The sequence below is a fragment of the Zea mays genome, chromosome 3, assembly GCF_902167145.1.
Source record: "Zea mays cultivar B73 chromosome 3, Zm-B73-REFERENCE-NAM-5.0, whole genome shotgun sequence".
In the NCBI taxonomy this organism is placed as follows: Eukaryota; Viridiplantae; Streptophyta; class Magnoliopsida; order Poales; family Poaceae; genus Zea; species Zea mays.
Window position 1 is genome coordinate 212,703,166 of NC_050098.1, and position 18,141 is coordinate 212,721,306.

At 50.2% G+C, this 18,141-nt stretch overlaps 1 protein-coding gene across 1 annotated transcript; it reads right to left on the reverse strand.

Annotated features, from left to right (window-relative positions):
• Positions 1 to 1,334: 1,334 nt before the first annotated feature.
• On the reverse strand, positions 1,335 to 3,553 carry LOC103651325 (MAP7 domain-containing protein 1). The gene is made up of 2 exons (XM_008676947.3): positions 1,980 to 3,553; positions 1,335 to 1,738 (listed from the first exon to the last, which is right to left on the reverse strand). Exons 1-2 carry the CDS (start codon positions 2,646 to 2,648, stop codon positions 1,673 to 1,675), a joined length of 735 nt encoding a protein of 244 aa, XP_008675169.1. The 5' UTR covers positions 2,649 to 3,553; the 3' UTR covers positions 1,335 to 1,672.
• Between the last annotated feature and the right edge of the window lie 14,588 nt (positions 3,554 to 18,141).

The following is an 18,141-nucleotide window of genomic DNA, read 5'->3' on the forward strand; positions in this document are numbered from 1 at the left end:
CCCCCTCTATAAATATAGAGAAAAACGACCAATTAATCATCATCAATCGAATCAATAATCAGTTTATCTCTCGTTTTTACCTTAGGAATCAGGAGTAGTTTAAGTTTAGTCTCTCAATCCCCAAATTCTTCGCTTCTCTTTGGCTCTACGTCGATTAGAGGTGTCTAGGTCAGCCTGCTGACCCTAGACAACACCTAGAAACTCTCCTCTCCGACGGGTCCCTCCCGGGAGTGAGATTCAGGCGCCGTCGGCGCACGCGCGGACCGTCCGGCCCGTCAGGCAGGGAACCCGAGCCCTGCTCCAGATCGCGGACCGTCCGTGCCTGTGCAGAGAGCACCGCCACCGGTCCTCACGCAGTGATTGGTGTCCGGATGGGCGCCAACAGTACCCTCAAGCAACTGAAGTATTAGTGGTCGATGAGCAACTGAAAAATCACCCCTCTTCAGCAGCATCTACAAGTGCATGTACGTGGCCCGATAGTGGGAGCATATGATGTTATACCGTTTGAAGTGTCTAAGGAGAGCTGTTACAACAATCCCATCAAAACCGACTTCGAACTGGAGCACATATGACACGTTCTTTGCCATCAGCCTAAAATGGTGTGTGAGGCATGGTGATAACGACTCAATTGATGGGAGCAAAAGACCCCATCTGAACTTGGACGGTGATTATAGCTCCGTGTACAAGAAAGTATGGACGCACCACACCATGTTGGTCATGATAGGGAATAGCTCAGCAGAAATAGAATTGTCTAGCAACAAGTAGCATTAAGTCTCCAATAATGAAGAAAAGAATGTTAAGAAGCTATACAAGACTAGCCACAAGATTACTCAAACTAAATTGTTTGAACAATTCAACAAATAACTGGGTCGCTTCAGCGCAGACATGGACATGGACGAAGACATGAAAGGACACACAAGTTATCCTTTTAAAAGTTGGCAAAGCAACTAAAACTGGATGGGAAAGAAGCAGTGAAAGAGTGGAAGAGTACGATGAGAAAGAGGAACAATGTATTATTTGTTTAGTTTTATAATCATGTGTATTTTTATTTTAATAAATTAATGTGTTTTATGACAACTAAAAATCTATAAAAAAAAGTTAATATAGCGTCGAAGTAAGTGTAGGTCAATAATAAAAATTGTTTTAGATAAGTGACCCTTCGTGTTGTAACTTAAATGTAACAGAGTCTCAAGTTAGAACGTATATATGGATGTGCAAAATACTATTCTTGCAGTTTAAAATAAAGAATAAGATAGGTGGCGGAATATAGATGCTACGCTGAAGATAGTATTAGCACAACTTGAGCTGCCCCTCTGCCCGCTGCACGCAGATCATCATGAAACCGTGCAACTTGAGAGTTGCAGAGGCAGCGAGTGATAAGGATCTCGGAGTGGGTTACAAGCATGCAGCCGCACTGGCTACCGTCCACCATAGAGCGAGAGAACGACCGATGGACACTGCTTGGATCTTTAAAGGGAAAAAAAGTGTTACAAGCGACGGAACATATAAGAGAGCGCACACAAGCACCTAGCTAGTATCCTCAAATCGACTAGACCTACTTACAGACAGATTATGTTCAATGTTTTTGGCGACTCATGACACAAGGGTAGAATGGTGAACAACTATCTGGACGGCCGCTGGGTTGGAGGCTCGGAGCAGGTGGCGGGCTTTGCTACTCGTCGGGGACCTTGTAGACGTCGGTGGTGATCTCGGTCAGCCATAGCCCGGGGAACAGCGACTGCACGGGACAATAGCCAGAACGAGATTAGCTGGATGGATCGGCAGTGTTGTGTTCTTCCGAACAAGAATTGGATAGTTTATCCGATGACGAGAGTACACAGAATAATAATATCTGTGCTGGCCAAGCAGAGGCTAAAAAGCGTATCGAGCGATAAAATACGTTGCTATTTTTTCTCTCTCTCGTGCAATATTATATATATAGGTGGAGCACGAGGGGCAGTTTCGGGAATTGGCCTTACATCGAGCTGCCGCTGCACGACGCGAGGACGCTTCCGGGGACGCCGCCGCGGCCGGGCGCCGGTCAGCGCGTACACGTCCTCCTCCACCTCCCCCGCCGTCAGCGCCAGGGCGAACGGCGCGCGCTCTCGGGGCACGGACCGCCGAGCCTTCTCCACCCCGGCCTCCCACGCGGGAGACGCGTCGAGTTCGAGTGCCGCGGCCGCGGCCGCCCCGCGCGCCGTTGGTCGGCGGCACTTGCGGTCACGCAGGTTCCACGGCCTGGCGGCCGTAGCCTCCTCCTTCTGAGACGGCGTCGGCCGCGTTGGCGGCGCTGGCGGCTCGGGTTCCGGCGACCGCGGCTGCGGCTGCGGCCTACGCGGCGACGACGGGGGCGGCAGATGGAGGCGGTCGGCGGCGTCGCGGAGGTGGCCCATGAGCTTAGCGCGGAGATCTTTTACCCGGCCGTCACAGGGCATCTCCTGCTGCTGCACGGCGCCGACACGTCGGTGCGACGAAGAGGACGAGCGGCGCCGATCGCGCGCGGCGCCTCCCCCGGTAACTGCAGGGCCTGGGGCCGGGAGGGAAGAAGGCACGCGGTGGGTGCGAGGCGACGGGGGCGCCCACGGCTTGAGGTGGTGCGACGCCGCGGGCGGCGGCGGCTCCGCCCTCGGATCCGCGGTCGCCGGCATGACTCCTCGCGACCGACGGACCGTCCGCGCACTGCGGCGAGGCGAGGCGAGGCAACGCAACGTGAGAAGCAGAGGCAGCGGGCGCCGCGTGGCGCAGGGCGGGCTGGCTGGCTGCGGCGGTCCGCTTGCCGGGGAACGCCGTGGCGGCGGGCGGTGGAGGAAAGCAGGGAGGGCCGAGGATGAAAGCAGGCCCAGCGCGGACGAAAGCCAGGCGTCCTAAAAATTGATCAGGCAGTGAGACGAGACATGGCTCCCTTACGGTATTTCTTTTCTTTTTTTTTTCCTTTAGCGCTTCGGCTGGCTCCTAGGCGACGAGAACGCGGCTCCGGCTAGGCTCGCGCGGCATGGCCATGAGTCAACGACGTGAGTCTCATGAGCGCCGCCAACGACGTACGTCGGTCTGTGATATGGCGAGGCGAGTGATCTGTGTGGTCCCGCGACGTTCGTGAATCGTGACCGATGACCACTGACAGCTTGATTTTCGACGTTGGGACATGCTAACAATGCTTTAAACATTCTGTTTGGATCAAGTTCAAACTATTTTGGAACACAAACGCTCAGGTCGGCTTTCTGTATTTGTGGACTGTCAACAAATCCATGATCCACCTGTACAGCGGAGAGGACTGGAACGCGCGTCGCCGAGTTCACGTGGGGCCCTAGAACCGAGGTAGGCGGGAGACGGCAGCGAGCGCGTGTGGGACAGTGGGAGGAACGAAGTGGTATGGCGGTGATAGGAGATTGAGCCTGCGTGCGCTTGTGCGTGTTGAGCCGGAGCCGGAGCCGAACGGCATGAACTCCTAGGAGCCGATGCGGTGATGCGCAGGGGAAAAACAAACAGCGTAGTATGATCAATTCATTTTTAGAACGCGTGGCTCCCATCCATGCGGGGCCTGCACGGAGACATCTGGAGGTCTTCACAAATTTTGTTTCCCTAGAAATATCGCAGCGTTTTGCCACAGGGGCAAGGCAGGTAAGCCAGGCATCGCCACGGACGCAGGGGCAGCCGGGCAGGACAGGGCAGGACAGGCTTTGGGCCGGTGGGTCACTCGACTTGTGCAAAGGGCATGAGACCCGAGATCCCCCTGTCTCCTCCCGAGCTGGCCGGGTGTACCAAGTGCTCGCGAGTCGCGAGCCGATCCCGCCGGCAGCGAGCAAGTGCGTGCGCACGAGGCACGAGTCCGCGTGCCGGAGAAGCGGCCGGTCGTGGGTTCGTTTGGAATTCTGAGGTGGCGGCGGGTCCGGGTGTCAGTCTCGAAGCACGTGGGCCAGGGTTCCAGACCGAGTCCTTCGGTTCCGGCGGAGCGGTGTGACGGCCTGACGGGTGCGCTACGCGCCGTGCGGCACACTGCAGGCTCTCACGGGCCCCCGCAGCACGGAGCGACAGGCGAGAGGAGGTGCCTGTGCCTGTGGCTGTGGCTGGCCTACACCGGGCTACGGCTGCAAGGCTTCTCAAGCTGCCGGTGCGCGAAGCACGTAGCCACCTCGTGCAGTGCAGGTGGGAAGATTAGAAGAGGCAGTGCTAGGTAGTGCATGCATTCCAAAGGGCGCCTCTGTAACGTTAGTGTGTAAAGTTTCGATAGACAAGGCACAGTACGACCGGTACTGTACGTGGTGGGCACAAAGTTTGCTTGCCCTCGCCCCACAATCAACAGTGGACGGTGGAAGGTAACGCCGCAGAAAGCACATGCTGATCGAGCTTGCCCCTGCCCGTTTGATATGTCCCACTACCGGAATCCGAGGCTTTGCCGAGTGTTGGTCTTTTTGCCGAGTGCCTTTTATCGGGCATTCGGCAAAGACGGCTTTGCCGAGAGCCGCACTCGTTAAAGTTAAGCTCTCGGCAAAGAGCCTCTTTACCGAGTGCTGGACACTCGGCACAGGACCCCACTCGGCAAAGACAAGTTTGCCGAGCGTCAAACCTTCGACAAAGAGGGCGCTCGGCAAAAGGCCGTCAGTGACCGTCCCAAAGCTGACGGTCGTCAGTCTTTGCCGAGAGCTAATGGTTGTCGCTCGGCAAATAGTCTTCTTTGCCGAGTGCCCACTATTTGGCACTCGGCAAAGCTGTCTTTGCCGAGTGTCTTCTTCAGACACTCGGCAAAGTTGTCTTTGCCGAGTGTCTTCTTTAGACACTCGGCAAAGTATATTTTTATTTTATTTATTTTGTCTCCCAAACTTTTTTGGTATGTTCCTACACTATGTAGATCTACATGTATCATTTTGTGGACAATTATAACAGAGTTTTCAATCGTTAGTAGATTTAGTTCGTTTATTTGAATTTCTTCGGAAAATTCAAATTTGAACTGCAGGTCACTCGAAACTTACAAAATCGTGCATGAAAAAATGATATTCATGTTACTTAGCATAAGTTACGACCGATTCCAGAAGCGTACCGGAAACTTCGAGCAACATGCTCACTAAACATGGCCGTGAACTTGTCATCCACATGTTTAAAAATTGTATAAAACACAAACAAAATCAGAAAATCATGAAACTTGTCCACGTGTCATGATATCATATGTACAGGCTGTGATAAAAATTTTAGAATGTTTGGAGAAAAATGTGAGACACTATGTGTAAAAACCTAGAAGATTCACATTGAAACTCTATGATTCACATTGAAACTCTATGATAACTCCTTTCCCGAGTGTCACCAGGGACACTCGGCAAAGCCGCCGTCTCCGTCACCCGGCGCCGTAACGGCTGCTTTTCTTTGCCGAGTGCTCTCTGGCACTCGGCAAAGAAGGCTTTGCCAATGCACTGTTTGCCGAGCCTTCTTTGCCGAGTGTCACCAGGTACACTCGGCAAAGCCGCCGTCTCCGTCACCCGGCGCCGTAACGACTGTTTTTCTTTGCCGAGTGCTCTCTGACACTCGACAAAGAAGGCTTTGCCGATACACTGTTTGCCGAGTGTCACACTCGGCAAAGCCTTTGCCGAATGTTTTTAAGGCTTCGCCGAATGCTTTAGGCACTCGGCAAAGCGATTGATTCTGGTAGTGTCCGGAGGAGTAGTGTCATTGCACTAGCCCCGTTGTACGTGTAGATGGCCAAGTGGGCCGTGCACGTCTTCAGTACCGTATGGACATGATTTATTTAGTGTCTGTGATAGCCAAATAGCTTAACAAATTTTAATTGAATTTACCAAATTTAGTTTTTAGAATTTTCCAAAATCCAAAAGTAAACTACGTGGCCAAGGCCCACACCTGCCACTGTTCAACTTTTCAGACTTGCGTGACTGCGTCCGGCTCCACAGTTGAAGACTTGAAGTTTAGCGCTTTGGCAGGAGTGTTTATATAGAAAAAGTAGTGCCTCGTGTTGTTTTGCCTGGGCGAGGTAGAAGTGTAGAAATAAAAATCAATGCTCTCATCGCTACTGCTGGTGCCTGGCTGCGCTCGCTACTGCCGACCGGGCCTAATGGGCCGGCGCCCGTGCAGTTCACGTTTAAAATTGGCAGTAGGCCTCGTGCGTGCATGTTATATATAACACGAGGCACTACTTTTGCTAACGAACAGTCAGGACGGAAGGAAATCCCGCTTGGAACCAGCGGTAACGGTAAATTTTAGGGTTGTTCGTTTCAACATTAATTTATGTGAATTGGATGATATTTAGTCAGTTTAAATCTATAACAAGTTAAAATCTGTTCCAATCAATTTTACTACACTGTAATTTACATTGAATTGAAATAACCGAACACTTTCACTCGACGGTAATGGTTATCGCCAAGAAATTTTAAAAATTTAAAAACTTTTATAAAAATAATAAAAGTTATGATAAAAAAACTAGAGAGTGCACCTATTCTACTGGGATAGTTATTGTTAAAAAATATCATCATTTGGTGGCTTAAAAAGTTATGACAGAGGAAGCAGAGTTGAACCTTGACAAAGCAGTCACGGAAAATGCAGTCTGACACTCTGACTAAAGATGCCGCCATCCTGGTCCCGTTGGCCATAGCCTGTGCCACAATGGACTGCACAATCTCCTTTGCCTTGGGGCACGAATGGTCATAGAACTGCCACCCCATGGGTGGCCAAGGACGGCACTGGGAAGGAAGAGGGGAGAAACAAGGGAGAGCAAGACGAGACAACCCATGGAATGGAAGTTGCCATGCGAGTAACCTTCGTTGTACTATGTTATAAGAGAAGATAGTGTTGCTATTCGATTGTTTCTTCTCTTGTGGATGATGGCTTTATAAGATGGGCATATGGTGGTATATATAGCTGCAGTAAGTGGGTGTAGTGCATGTGCATGTAAGGAAAGGAGAGTCGATTTGGAGCAGTGCTGCTAAGGCTATCCGCAATCGTTATCCCTAAATTTTTCCCCCTATATCACTTTTCTCCCCTATTTTTCCCTCTATTTTTTTATCTCCCGCAACGGTTTCCCCTAAATACTTCCCCTATATCCCACTACCACTATAAAATATCATTTTCTATACCAACTATCAATTTTTTATCTACTAACAATTACTCGTGGATCCACAGCACAGTGTTTAGGGGATGAACAGTGACACGCTATATCTGGAAGGAGAGAGAAGGGGGCCGACGCGTAGGGGCACCGTCGCGGCCGTATACAGCCGCAGGGTGCCAAGGGGGGCAGCGTTGCGCATAGCCTAAGACTGTCTTCAGCGGTTCCCCCTAAATTTGTCCCCCTATATCCCACTCACGTGCCACGTCAGCAATCTCTCTCCCCCTATATCTCCACGCTCTACAGCGGTTCCCCCTATAACAATCCTCTATACCCCACCACACCAATATTATATACTTTCCTCATCAACTAACTCAACTACCATGAAATCTTAAAATTATTTTTATTAATTATTTGCATAGTACACGGGGCATTTTCGGTCCACATGTAATTAGCGAACTTAATAATTGCTATTAATACGTTAGTTTTAATACGTTACGATTTTATGGTTTTTAGAAATACAAATTCTCATTCTTCCAGTACACGACACCAGTGGCTTGCACGACACGACTGGCTTATACCGGAAGCCACGACCGTCTGGCTTCCTTCACACACCTAGGGCACCTATAAATAAGGTACCCTGGGGTTTAGCTCCACTCATCTACACACTCACCTCTTCTATATCATCCGCCATTCCATAAGAAGTCCGTAGTTCGTACTCGTAGTTGAGGTCGTCATGGAGTCATTGAAAAGCCTTGTGTTCTCCTCGTCATCCGACGATTCCGACGATGAGATTGAAACCTTGTTGCTTGCCCAACATGTTGAGCACCTTGTACAAGGAGACACGAGCACGCGCCGTAGGCGCTCCGCATTTCCTCGCCGAGTCATCCATAGGGACCACGGTGCTGGAGAAAATCTCATCAAACATCACTACTTCGGACCAAATCCTGTGTATCCAGCACATGTTTTTCGTCGAAGGTACATTTCCTAAGTTATGATTTTACTTTCATTTGTAGGTTTGTTTTTTCATTTTTTGGTTTATTTTCGTTTATAGGTTTCGGATGCATCGTCCGTTGTTCCTACGTATCCTTCGTGCCGTTCAGCGAGAAGACGAATACTTCACTATTCGTTGTGATGCAACAGGTTTAGCAGGGCTTGGTCCATTGCAAAAAGTTTGTGCAGCATTGCGTATTCTTGCGTACGGGTTACCCACCGATGCGGTAGATGAGTACATACAGATTGGACAAACTACCGCTAGGGACTGCCTTATCCGTTTTTGTCGCGCAATCATATCTTCGTTTAGCGAACGATACCTTCGTATCCCTAACCACGACGACATTGCTCGCATACTACGTGTAAACGCAGAGAGGGGGTTTCCTGGTATGCTAGGCTCTATCGATTGTATGCATTGGGAATGGCGCAACTGTCCTACTGCATGGCGCGGACAATTTTGTGGGCGCAATTCTAGGCCAACAATGATACTAGAGGCAGTCGCTGGGTACGATTTGTGGATTTGGCATGCCTTCTTCGGAATGCCTGGTACCAACAATGATCTAAACGTGCTTCATCGGTCACCTGTGTTTGATCCGTTACGTAATGGGACGATGCCACCAGTGAACTTCACTATTAATGGGACTACTTACAATTTCGGATACTACTTAGCAGATGGAATATATCCAAATTGGCCTACATTTGTAAAAGCTATTCGCCACGCATTTGAGGAGAAAAAGGTTCACTTTACAACCAAGCAAGAGAGTTGTCGCAAAGACATTGAGCGAGCTTTTGGAGTTTTGCAGGCAAGGTGGGCTGTTCTACGTGGACCTGCTTACGGTTGGGATCGTAATCACCTCGCAGAGATGATGACTGCTTGCATTATTATGCACAACATGATTGTCGAGGACGAAGGAGATGGTGCAGCTAATGTCGACTTCATTGGGCCTACAGGGCCTCCTGAACCGTGCAACAATACTGGTGAGGGCCGCAACGAATGGCTCAACAATCATATCCGCTCGGAGTTACCCAACGATCCGGAGCAGGACATCACTTGTCAGGCAACATACTTGTCTTTACAGCACAACCTCGTAGAACACCTCTGGGCTCGTCGAGGCGCCATGGGTTGATGCTTTGTTTCCGAATTAAGTGCTACACCAATGTTATGTTCTTTGAATTATGAACTACATGATGTGTACCAGGTTTAGTAGTCGTCTGTGGTTTGTATGTCCGTAGTTCATAAGTCATGGTTCCTTGTTAGTGTAATGGCTGTGGTACAAATAAGTTTCAATATGTTTCGTAACCTCAAGTAATGTATGAAAATCCTTATTATCAATATCAATAATGTGAACTGAACGAATGTTCGAAAACAAACTGATTAAGTCAAACAAATAATGAATTGTTCAACCACTCTAAAATAGACATGTCCAAACACAGAGGACTACGGTTCGCCGATACAAAGGTGACAAACACCTTATGATATACAGTAGTACTTGTAACGCCCCGAATTTTGCAGTTGAATTTTTTTCTTTTCTTTACTCGCCAAAATTCGGGCGTTACCTTTCCCTTTTCTTTTTCCCCTCGCTAAACCTTGACCTTTTTCAAAGTTTAGCGGGATTCGGTTTGGAATTCCCGTATGTATAAAAACCCTAAATACTTTATGTTGTTTGATGCACCATGCCGCCCTTGCATTTTTGGTTGTTTGAAAGTGCAATCGCATTCATCTAAAAGATCGGATTTCGAGAACAAGCGGAAAATCTTTTATCTTTCTTTCTCTCTCTTTCTCTCTCCCCTTTCTCTCTCTCTCCCGCGCCCTGGGCCGACCCCGGCCGGCCCAGCCGCCCCCTGGCGCCCCCCCTTGGGCCCAATTGGCCCAAGCCGCCCCCCCCCCACCCCCCTCTATTTTTCCCAATTCTCTCTCCCTCCCTCTCATTTTCTCTCATTTTCTCTCCCTCACCCTAAGCCGCCGCCGCCCCTGCCCCCTACCCTAGGCCGCCGCGCCGCCCCCTGCCGCCGGCCGCCCCTCGCCGTCGATCCCCGCCGGTGAGCCCCCTCCCCCTCCTCCCTCTCCTCCCTCCCCTCTTCTCTCCCCACCCCCGCGCGCCCCCTGGCCGCGCCGGCAGCCGCCCCAGCCCCGCCGTGGCCCCTGGCCGCCGCTGGCCGGCCCTCGGCCGCGCCCAGCCGGCCCCGGCCGCCGCTGGCCTGCCCCGGCCGCTCCCCTGGCCGCCCTGGCCCGGCCGCTGGCCGCCCCCAGCCGCGCCCCGCCCGGCCGCCAGCCGCCCCTAGCCCGGCCCCGGCCGCCGCTGGCCCGCCCCGGCCGCTCCCCTGGCCGCCTTGGCCCGGCCGCTGGCCGCCCCCAGCCGCGCCCCGCCCGGCCGCCAGCCGCCCCTAGCCCGCGCCCCGGCCGCCTGGCCCCCTGGCCGCGCCCCCCTGTCCCGGGCCGGTTCAGCCGGCCTCGGCCCCGGCTCAGCCGCCCCCGGCCCCAGCTCGGCCGCCTGCCCCCGGGCCGGTTCAACCGCCCCTAGGGCCGGTTCAACCGCCCCCCCTCTGTTTTTTTTATTTTTTTATTTTATTTTATTTACTTTCTGTGATCATAATTACTGTATTTTAAGTAGGCTAATCACTGTTCATGCTATGGGAAAATAGGAAGTTTAATTTAAAATTCCGTTATGCTATTGATTCACGTAGTTAATTGTTTACCCTGTGCAATGTTGATCAACTAAAAGTGATTAGGTTTCCATTAGTATATATAAATATATATAACAGAATTATTTTGTTAAAAACCAATTGTGTCATTAGTGCATAAGATTTAACCCCCTGCGAGACCTTTCCCGTTTCTTTCTAACCATAACAAATGCGTTATCGAATGTCATACTTGATGCATATTCACTTTATTTGTTATCTTGTATGGTGTACTGTTCTTTTGTATTAAATATGTGGATGGATGTATGTATGTTTGCGCTCGCATAGAGAACGATCCGGTCGAAGAGCCCGAGGAATTCGCAGGAGAAGCCCCTGAGCAGCAGTCGGTTGGTGGAGGCAAGTGTCCTTTGACCTATCTCTGTCCTATTCATTATTTAATTCACCTCCCGCATTACACATTTATACCTAAGGATTGACTAGCTTTTGTTATCCGTGTCCTTGTTTACCTATTTGGGTCGGATTATTACTACTTAGTCTGATGCTATTGCTCAACTCTAATCAATGAACATGATGTGATTATCTATGATACGCTGTTTTCCCGTTCTTCTTTATGATTATACTTGTGGTTTTCAAGGGGACTCGAGCGGTTTCTCGAGTGCCTCTCCGTAAGGACCTGTTCTATGGATGACCGCCCGGGAAAACAGTGCAACCATGAGGGTGGAATGGGGTGCCCTTAGCTGAATAATTAGAGGATCCGGGATGTAGTTCACTTAGCCGTCGTGCCGTCAATGGGGCTCGGTGTATGCGGCTCGCTCTGCCAAGTTTGGGTTCGCCCCTTGGGGAGGAGTGCGGTGCATTTAGGAAACCTAACGGGTGGCTACAGCCCCGGGGAATCTTTGTAAAGGCTACGTAGTGAAACCCTGCCTATTCACCTTGGTAGTGTTTAAGGGTTTGATCGGCCCGAGGCAAGAGGGAATCACGGCTTGTGGGTAAAGTGCACAACCTCTACAGAGTGTTATGAAACTGATATATCAGCCGTGCTCACGGTTATGAGCGGCCAAGGGAGCTCCAGAGATTAGTGATACTTGATCAGAGATATTTTGGTACAGGTGGCAATGAGATTGATGGTTCTGGTTATGATTATGGTATTGGTAAGTGGTATTCTTTCCGTTTGGAAAGGATACATTGGGTTAATAACTTGGGTTAATGTTAAAACCTGGCTTTCTACTAGTAAGTAATAACCTGACCAACTAAAAGCAACTGCTTGACTTATCCCCACATAAAGCTAGTCCACTACAGCCAAACAGGATACTTGCTGAGTATGTTGATGTGTACTCACCCTTGCTCTACACACCAAACCCCCCCCCCAGGTTGTCAGCATTGCAACCACTGCTCAGGAGAAGATGAAGCTGTGGAAGGAGACTTCCAGGAGTTCCAAGATTACGACGAGTTCTAGGTGTGGGTTAGCGGCAACCCCCAGTCGGCTGCCTGTGAAGGCCGTGTTATCTACGTTTCGTTTTCGCACTTTGATTTATTGTAAGAACTATATGGACGTCTCAGACGTATGATGTAATCGACTATTTCCCTTATTAATACTATTTGAGCACTGTGTGATGATGTCCATGTTATGTAACTGCTGTGTACGTGAATAACTGATCCTGGCACGTACATGGTTCGCATTCGGTTTACCTTCTAAAAACCGGGTGTGACATAAGTGGTATCAAAGCCGTGCTGACTGTAGGACCGCTAACCTAGAGTAGAATGGTCGTTCTAAGGATTATAGACCTCTGTCCCTGCCTTGACTTTGGTATCCCTTCAAAAGTTGGTCCTACTGACCAAACCTATGTTCTACTACATATTATACCTTGCTGAAAATTATGTTTTATTCTGATCCTTCATTTATTTATGATTCATTACTTGCTGGTCATATTAATTCTGTTCTCACCCTTTTGCTTGCGATGTCTTTTGTAGATGGCTCGACTTAGACACACTGCACGAAAGTCCGTCATCCCCTTCTTACCCTCCCGCCTTGCTGAGCGTCCGCTTCGCCGTCCTGTGGCCGGACAGTCCAGCCACTTGGAGAGACTACACCACCGCCTGCGTGAGGAGCAGGAACGTCGACGACAGGAGCAGCAGAGCTCTTCTTTCTCGCTCCACCAGGAGATAGAGTCTGTGAGGAGCTGCTCCCCTGTGCTTCCTCTGGAGCCGCCCCCTGCATCACCACTGGGCGTCCCAGCTTCTGGAGTAGCTGCTGGAGGAGACCCAGATGACGGAGATGGCGACGACAGCTCGAGCCACGACACCGACTTCTCTGCTAACCTTGAGCCGGAAGGATGGGTTGCTCGACCCATCACTCGCGACGCCGCTCGCGGGTGTCACTTCCACGATGCGCTCGACACCCTGCTACGTCGGGCATTTGACCGGCATACTTGGTCCGTCGAGTATCGCTGTGTGGTCTACCAGCACAGTCGCGGGGTCTACCCGGATCGCTGGGAGGCAACTTGCTTGGTGCGCTGCCCGGAGAACAGTCTCCAGGGAGCGGAGGCTTGCTCAGAGCACTATTCTATCTCTGAGCGGGACTCAGCTGAGGCAGCCATGCAAGATGCTGCACGGCGTGCGCTTTCGCACTACTGCTCGGTTTTCGGTGGGGCAGCTGACGGCCTTGACCTGAAGTATTACCCCCGCCGTTCATCTGGCAGCACAGGAGGCGTGATTGTCTCACCTGTCGGTGAGGGCAATCCTAGGTTGAGCAGCACAGTCAACCTAGCCGCCGTGCTAAACACGGAGCTGGACCATGCATTAGACGAGCTGAGTAGGGCTCGTGCTGAGATCGCCCTGCTGCGGGCTGAGCGCGCGGAACGTCGTCACCTGGACGGTGGTTCCCCCGCTCCCGTCGGGACTCAACACCCGTACCGCTCACCTCAGCGTGGACACCAGTCTTATGGCAATCCCGACTGCAAGACCAAGATCAATCTAGAACCATAGATCGTTAGAGTTGGATCTTGTAATTAATACGAAATAAATATATACATGGAAGCTTCAGTCTTAGCGTTAGTCTCGGTCTTAGTTAGTTTTAGTTAGACAGGGTAGTTTGCTATATCCTGTGCATTTATGTTTGTCATGATGAACTATGTTTGGTTTGGATCTTTGTAATGATTGTCACCAGAGTGTGGGTATCCCCTGCATTTTGGTTTACATATTATGTCAATAAAGTTAGTTATATAGTTGGGAAAACCTTTATTCTACTTTCCTCTTTATCTGAGAAGCTGTGTGGCCTGTGTTGGAGATCAGTGAAGATGCTCATCTGTTCAGTGCTGTTGAAGAATTCTATTCTCTTTTCTTATGCTGCAAGCTTTGCCAGATCAGTTCTGATGTGTGGTTGCGTTCTGCAGATGTCAGAGAACAGGCGCAGAGGAGGAAGGCGTGCTCAGCAGGAGCAAGCCGGTCAGCAAGATGAGGCGCCCCAGCAGCAGCAGCTGCCGCCCCCGCCCCCGATGTCGATTGAGCAGATGTTTCTGATGCAGACTCAGGCAGTTCAAGCCATCGGTCAGACTCTGGCCGCCATTCAGCAGCAGCAGCAGCAGCAGCAGGCTCCACCCCAGCCTCAGATGCCTCAGATGCCTAGAGATAAGCGTGCTGAGTTCATGAGAGGTCATCCACCAACGTTCGCTCACTCTTCTGACCCCATGGATGCTGAAGATTGGCTGCGCACTGTGGAGCGAGAGTTGCATACCGCTCAGTGTGATGACAGGGAGAAAGTCTTGTATGGTCCCCGTCTGTTGAGAGGAGCAGCCCAATCATGGTGGGAGTCTTACCTCGCCACCCATGCCAACCCCGACACCATCACCTGGGAAGAGTTCAGAGGTAGCTTTCGTCAGTACCATGTGCCTGCAGGTCTGATGACAGTGAAGAAGGAGGAGTTCCTGGCCCTTAAGCAAGGGTCATCGTCTGTCAGTGAGTATCGGGACAGGTTTCTGCAGTTGTCTCGCTACGCTCCCGAAGATGTCAACACCGACGCCAAGCGACAATACCGTTTTCTGAGAGGCTTGGTTGACCCTCTGCAGTATCAGCTGATGAATCACACCTTCCCGACATTCCAGCACCTGATTGACAGAGCAATCATGACAGAAAGGAAGCGTAAGGAGATGGAAGATCATAAGCGCAAGATCAGTGGACCCCAGCCTGGAAGCAGCAGCCGTCCCCGTTTCTCAGGCAATCAACCTCAGCAGTTCAGGCAGAACCAGCGTCCACCTCAGCAGCATCAGCAGCGTCAGCAGTATCAGCAGTTCCAAAGGCAGTATCCTCAGAATCAGTACCAGAATCGTCAGAGCAATCAGTCAGGAGGAGGTCAGTTTCAGAGGCAGAATCAGCAGACACCTCGTCTTCCTGCCCCAGCAAATCAGCAGAACAGTCAGGCAGCACCAGCTCAGGTTGGAAACAGGGCATGTTTCCACTGTGGAGAGCAAGGCCATTGGGTGATGCAATGTCCGAAGAAGGCAGCCCAGCAGCAGTCAGGCCCCAATGCCCCAGCCAAGCAGAATGTGTCTCAGCCTGGAGCAGGCAACCGCTCTCAGCCGCGTTATAATCATGGAAGACTGAACCACTTGGAGGCCGAAGCAGTTCAGGAGACCCCCGACATGATAGTAGGTATGTTCCCAGTCGACTCCCATATTGCAGAAGTGTTATTTGATACTGGAGCAACACATTCTTTCATTACTGCATCATGGGTAGAAGCACATAATCTTCCAATTACTACCATGTCAACCCCTATTCAAATTGACTCAGCCGGTGGTAGAATTCGAGCCGATAGCATTTGTTTGAATATAAGTGTGAAAATAAGGGGGATAGCGTTTCCCGCCAACCTTATAGTAATGGGTACTCAGGGAATAGATGTCATCCTAGGGATGAATTGGCTAGATAAGTATCAGGCAGTTATCAGTTGTGATAAAAGGACAATCAAGTTGGTGTCCCCACTAGGAGAGGAAGTGGTGACCGAGTTAGTCCCACCTGAGCCGAAGAAAGGAAGTTGTTATCAGATGGCTGTCGATAGCAGTGAAGCAGACCCAATTGAGAGTATCAAGGTTGTGTCTGAATTCCCAGATGTGTTTCCAAAGGATTTACCGGGTATGCCACCAGAGCGGAAAGTTGAATTTGCTATAGAGCTTCTCCCTGGAACCGCCCCCATCTCTAAGAGAGCTTACAGAATATCTGGACCAGAGTTGGTTGAGCTTAAGAAGCAGATTGATGAGCTGTCAGAGAAAGGTTACATCCGGCCAAGCACCTCGCCTTGGGCCGCCCCTGTCTTGTTTGTGGAGAAGAAAGATGGCACCAAGAGGATGTGTATCGATTATCGAGCTTTGAATGAAGTCACGATCAAGAACAAGTATCCTTTGCCCAGAATAGAAGATCTGTTCGACCAGTTGAGAGGAGCCAGTGTGTTCTCCAAGATCGATCTGAGGTCAGGTTATCATCAGCTCAGGATCCGACCTTCGGACATTCCGAAGACGGCATTTATTACCAAGTATGGTTTGTATGAGTTCACAGTGATGTCTTTTGGTTTGACCAATGCACCAGCGTTCTTTATGAACTTGATGAACAGTGTATTCATGGATTACCTTGATAAGTTCGTGGTGGTATTCATTGATGACATTCTGGTTTATTCTCAAAGTGAAGAAGAGCATGCAGATCATTTGAGGATGGTATTGCAGAGATTGCGAGAGCACCAGTTGTATGCAAAGTTGAGCAAGTGTGAGTTCTGGATCAGTGAAGTCCTGTTCTTGGGTCACATAATCAACAAAGAAGGATTGGCTGTGGATCCGAAGAAAGTGGCAGACATTCTAAACTGGAAAGCGCCAACGGATGCTCGAGGAATCAAGAGCTTCATTGGAATGGCCGGATATTATCGGCGATTCATTGAAGGGTTTTCGAAGATTGCGAAACCAATGACAGCGTTGCTAGGCAACAAGGTTGAGTTCAAGTGGACCCAGAAATGCCAAGAGGCCTTTGAAGCGCTGAAAGAGAAGTTGACAACAACGCCTGTCCTAGTCTTGCCTGATGTGCACAAGCCCTTCTCTGTGTATTGTGATGCTTGTTACACAGGTTTGGGATGCGTGTTGATGCAAGAGGGAAGAGTTGTGGCTTACTCGTCCCGACAGCTGAAGGTTCATGAGAGGAACTACCCAATCCATGATCTAGAGTTGGCAGCAGTGGTTCACGCACTGAAGACATGGAGGCACTATCTGTATGGACAGAAATGCGATGTTTACACAGACCACAAGAGTCTGAAGTACATATTCACTCAGTCAGAATTGAACATGAGGCAACGAAGATGGTTAGAATTGATCAAAGACTATGAGTTGGAGATTCATTACCATCCAGGAAAAGCGAACGTAGTGGCAGATGCTTTGAGCAGAAAGAGTCAAGTCAATCTGATGGTCGCTCGTCCGATGCCTTATGAGTTGGCCAAAGAGTTTGACAGGTTGAGTCTCGGGTTTCTGAACAATTCGCGAGGAGTCACAGTTGAATTGGAACCTACCTTGGAGCGCGAAATCAAAGAAGCGCAGAAAAATGATGAGAAGATCAGTGAGATTCGGCGATTGATTCTAGATGGCAGAGGCAAAGACTTTCGAGAAGATGCAGAAGGTGTGGTATGGTTCAAAGACCGCTTGTGTGTTCCCAATGTCCAGTCTATTCGGGAGTTGATTCTTAAGGAAGCTCATGAGACAGCTTATTCGATTCACCCTGGTAGTGAGAAGATGTATCAGGATCTGAAGAAGAAATTCTGGTGGTACGGAATGAAAAGAGAAATCGCAGAGCATGTGGCTATGTGCGATAGTTGTCGAAGAATTAAGGCAGAACACCAGAGACCAGCTGGATTGTTGCAACCGTTGCAGATCCCTGAGTGGAAATGGGATGAAATTGGTATGGATTTCATAGTCGGATTGCCTCGCACTCGAGCCGGCTACGATTCCATTTGGGTAGTAGTGGACCGTTTGACCAAGTCAGCCCACTTCATACCAGTCAAGACCAGCTACAAAAGTGCAGTATTGGCAGAGTTGTATATGTCTCGGATCGTTTGTCTTCATGGTGTGCCAAAGAAGATAGTGTCAGACAGAGGAACGCAGTTCACCTCTCATTTCTGGCAGCAGTTGCATGAAGCCTTGGGCACGCATCTGAATTTCAGTTCAGCTTATCACCCGCAGACAGATGGCCAGACCGAAAGAACCAATCAAATTCTTGAAGACATGTTGAGAGCCTGTGCGTTGCAAGATCAGTCCGGATGGGACAAGCGATTGCCTTATGCAGAGTTTTCCTATAACAACAGTTACCAGGCCAGTTTGAAGATGTCACCGTTTCAAGCGCTGTATGGAAGGAGTTGCAGAACTCCGTTGCAATGGGATCAGCCTGGAGAGAAGCAGGTGTTTGGGCCAGATATTTTGCTTGAAGCCGAAGAGAACATCAAGATG

Coding starts and splice junctions, on each gene's coding strand:
- LOC103651325 (XM_008676947.3), bottom strand. CDS start 2,648: ATGCCGGCGACCGCGGATCCGAGGGCGGAGCCGCCGCCGCCCGCGGCG. Junction 1,739..1,979: donor TCGTGCAGCGGCAGCTCGAT/GTAAGGCCAATT, acceptor TGTCCCGTGCAG/TCGCTGTTCCCCGGGCTATG.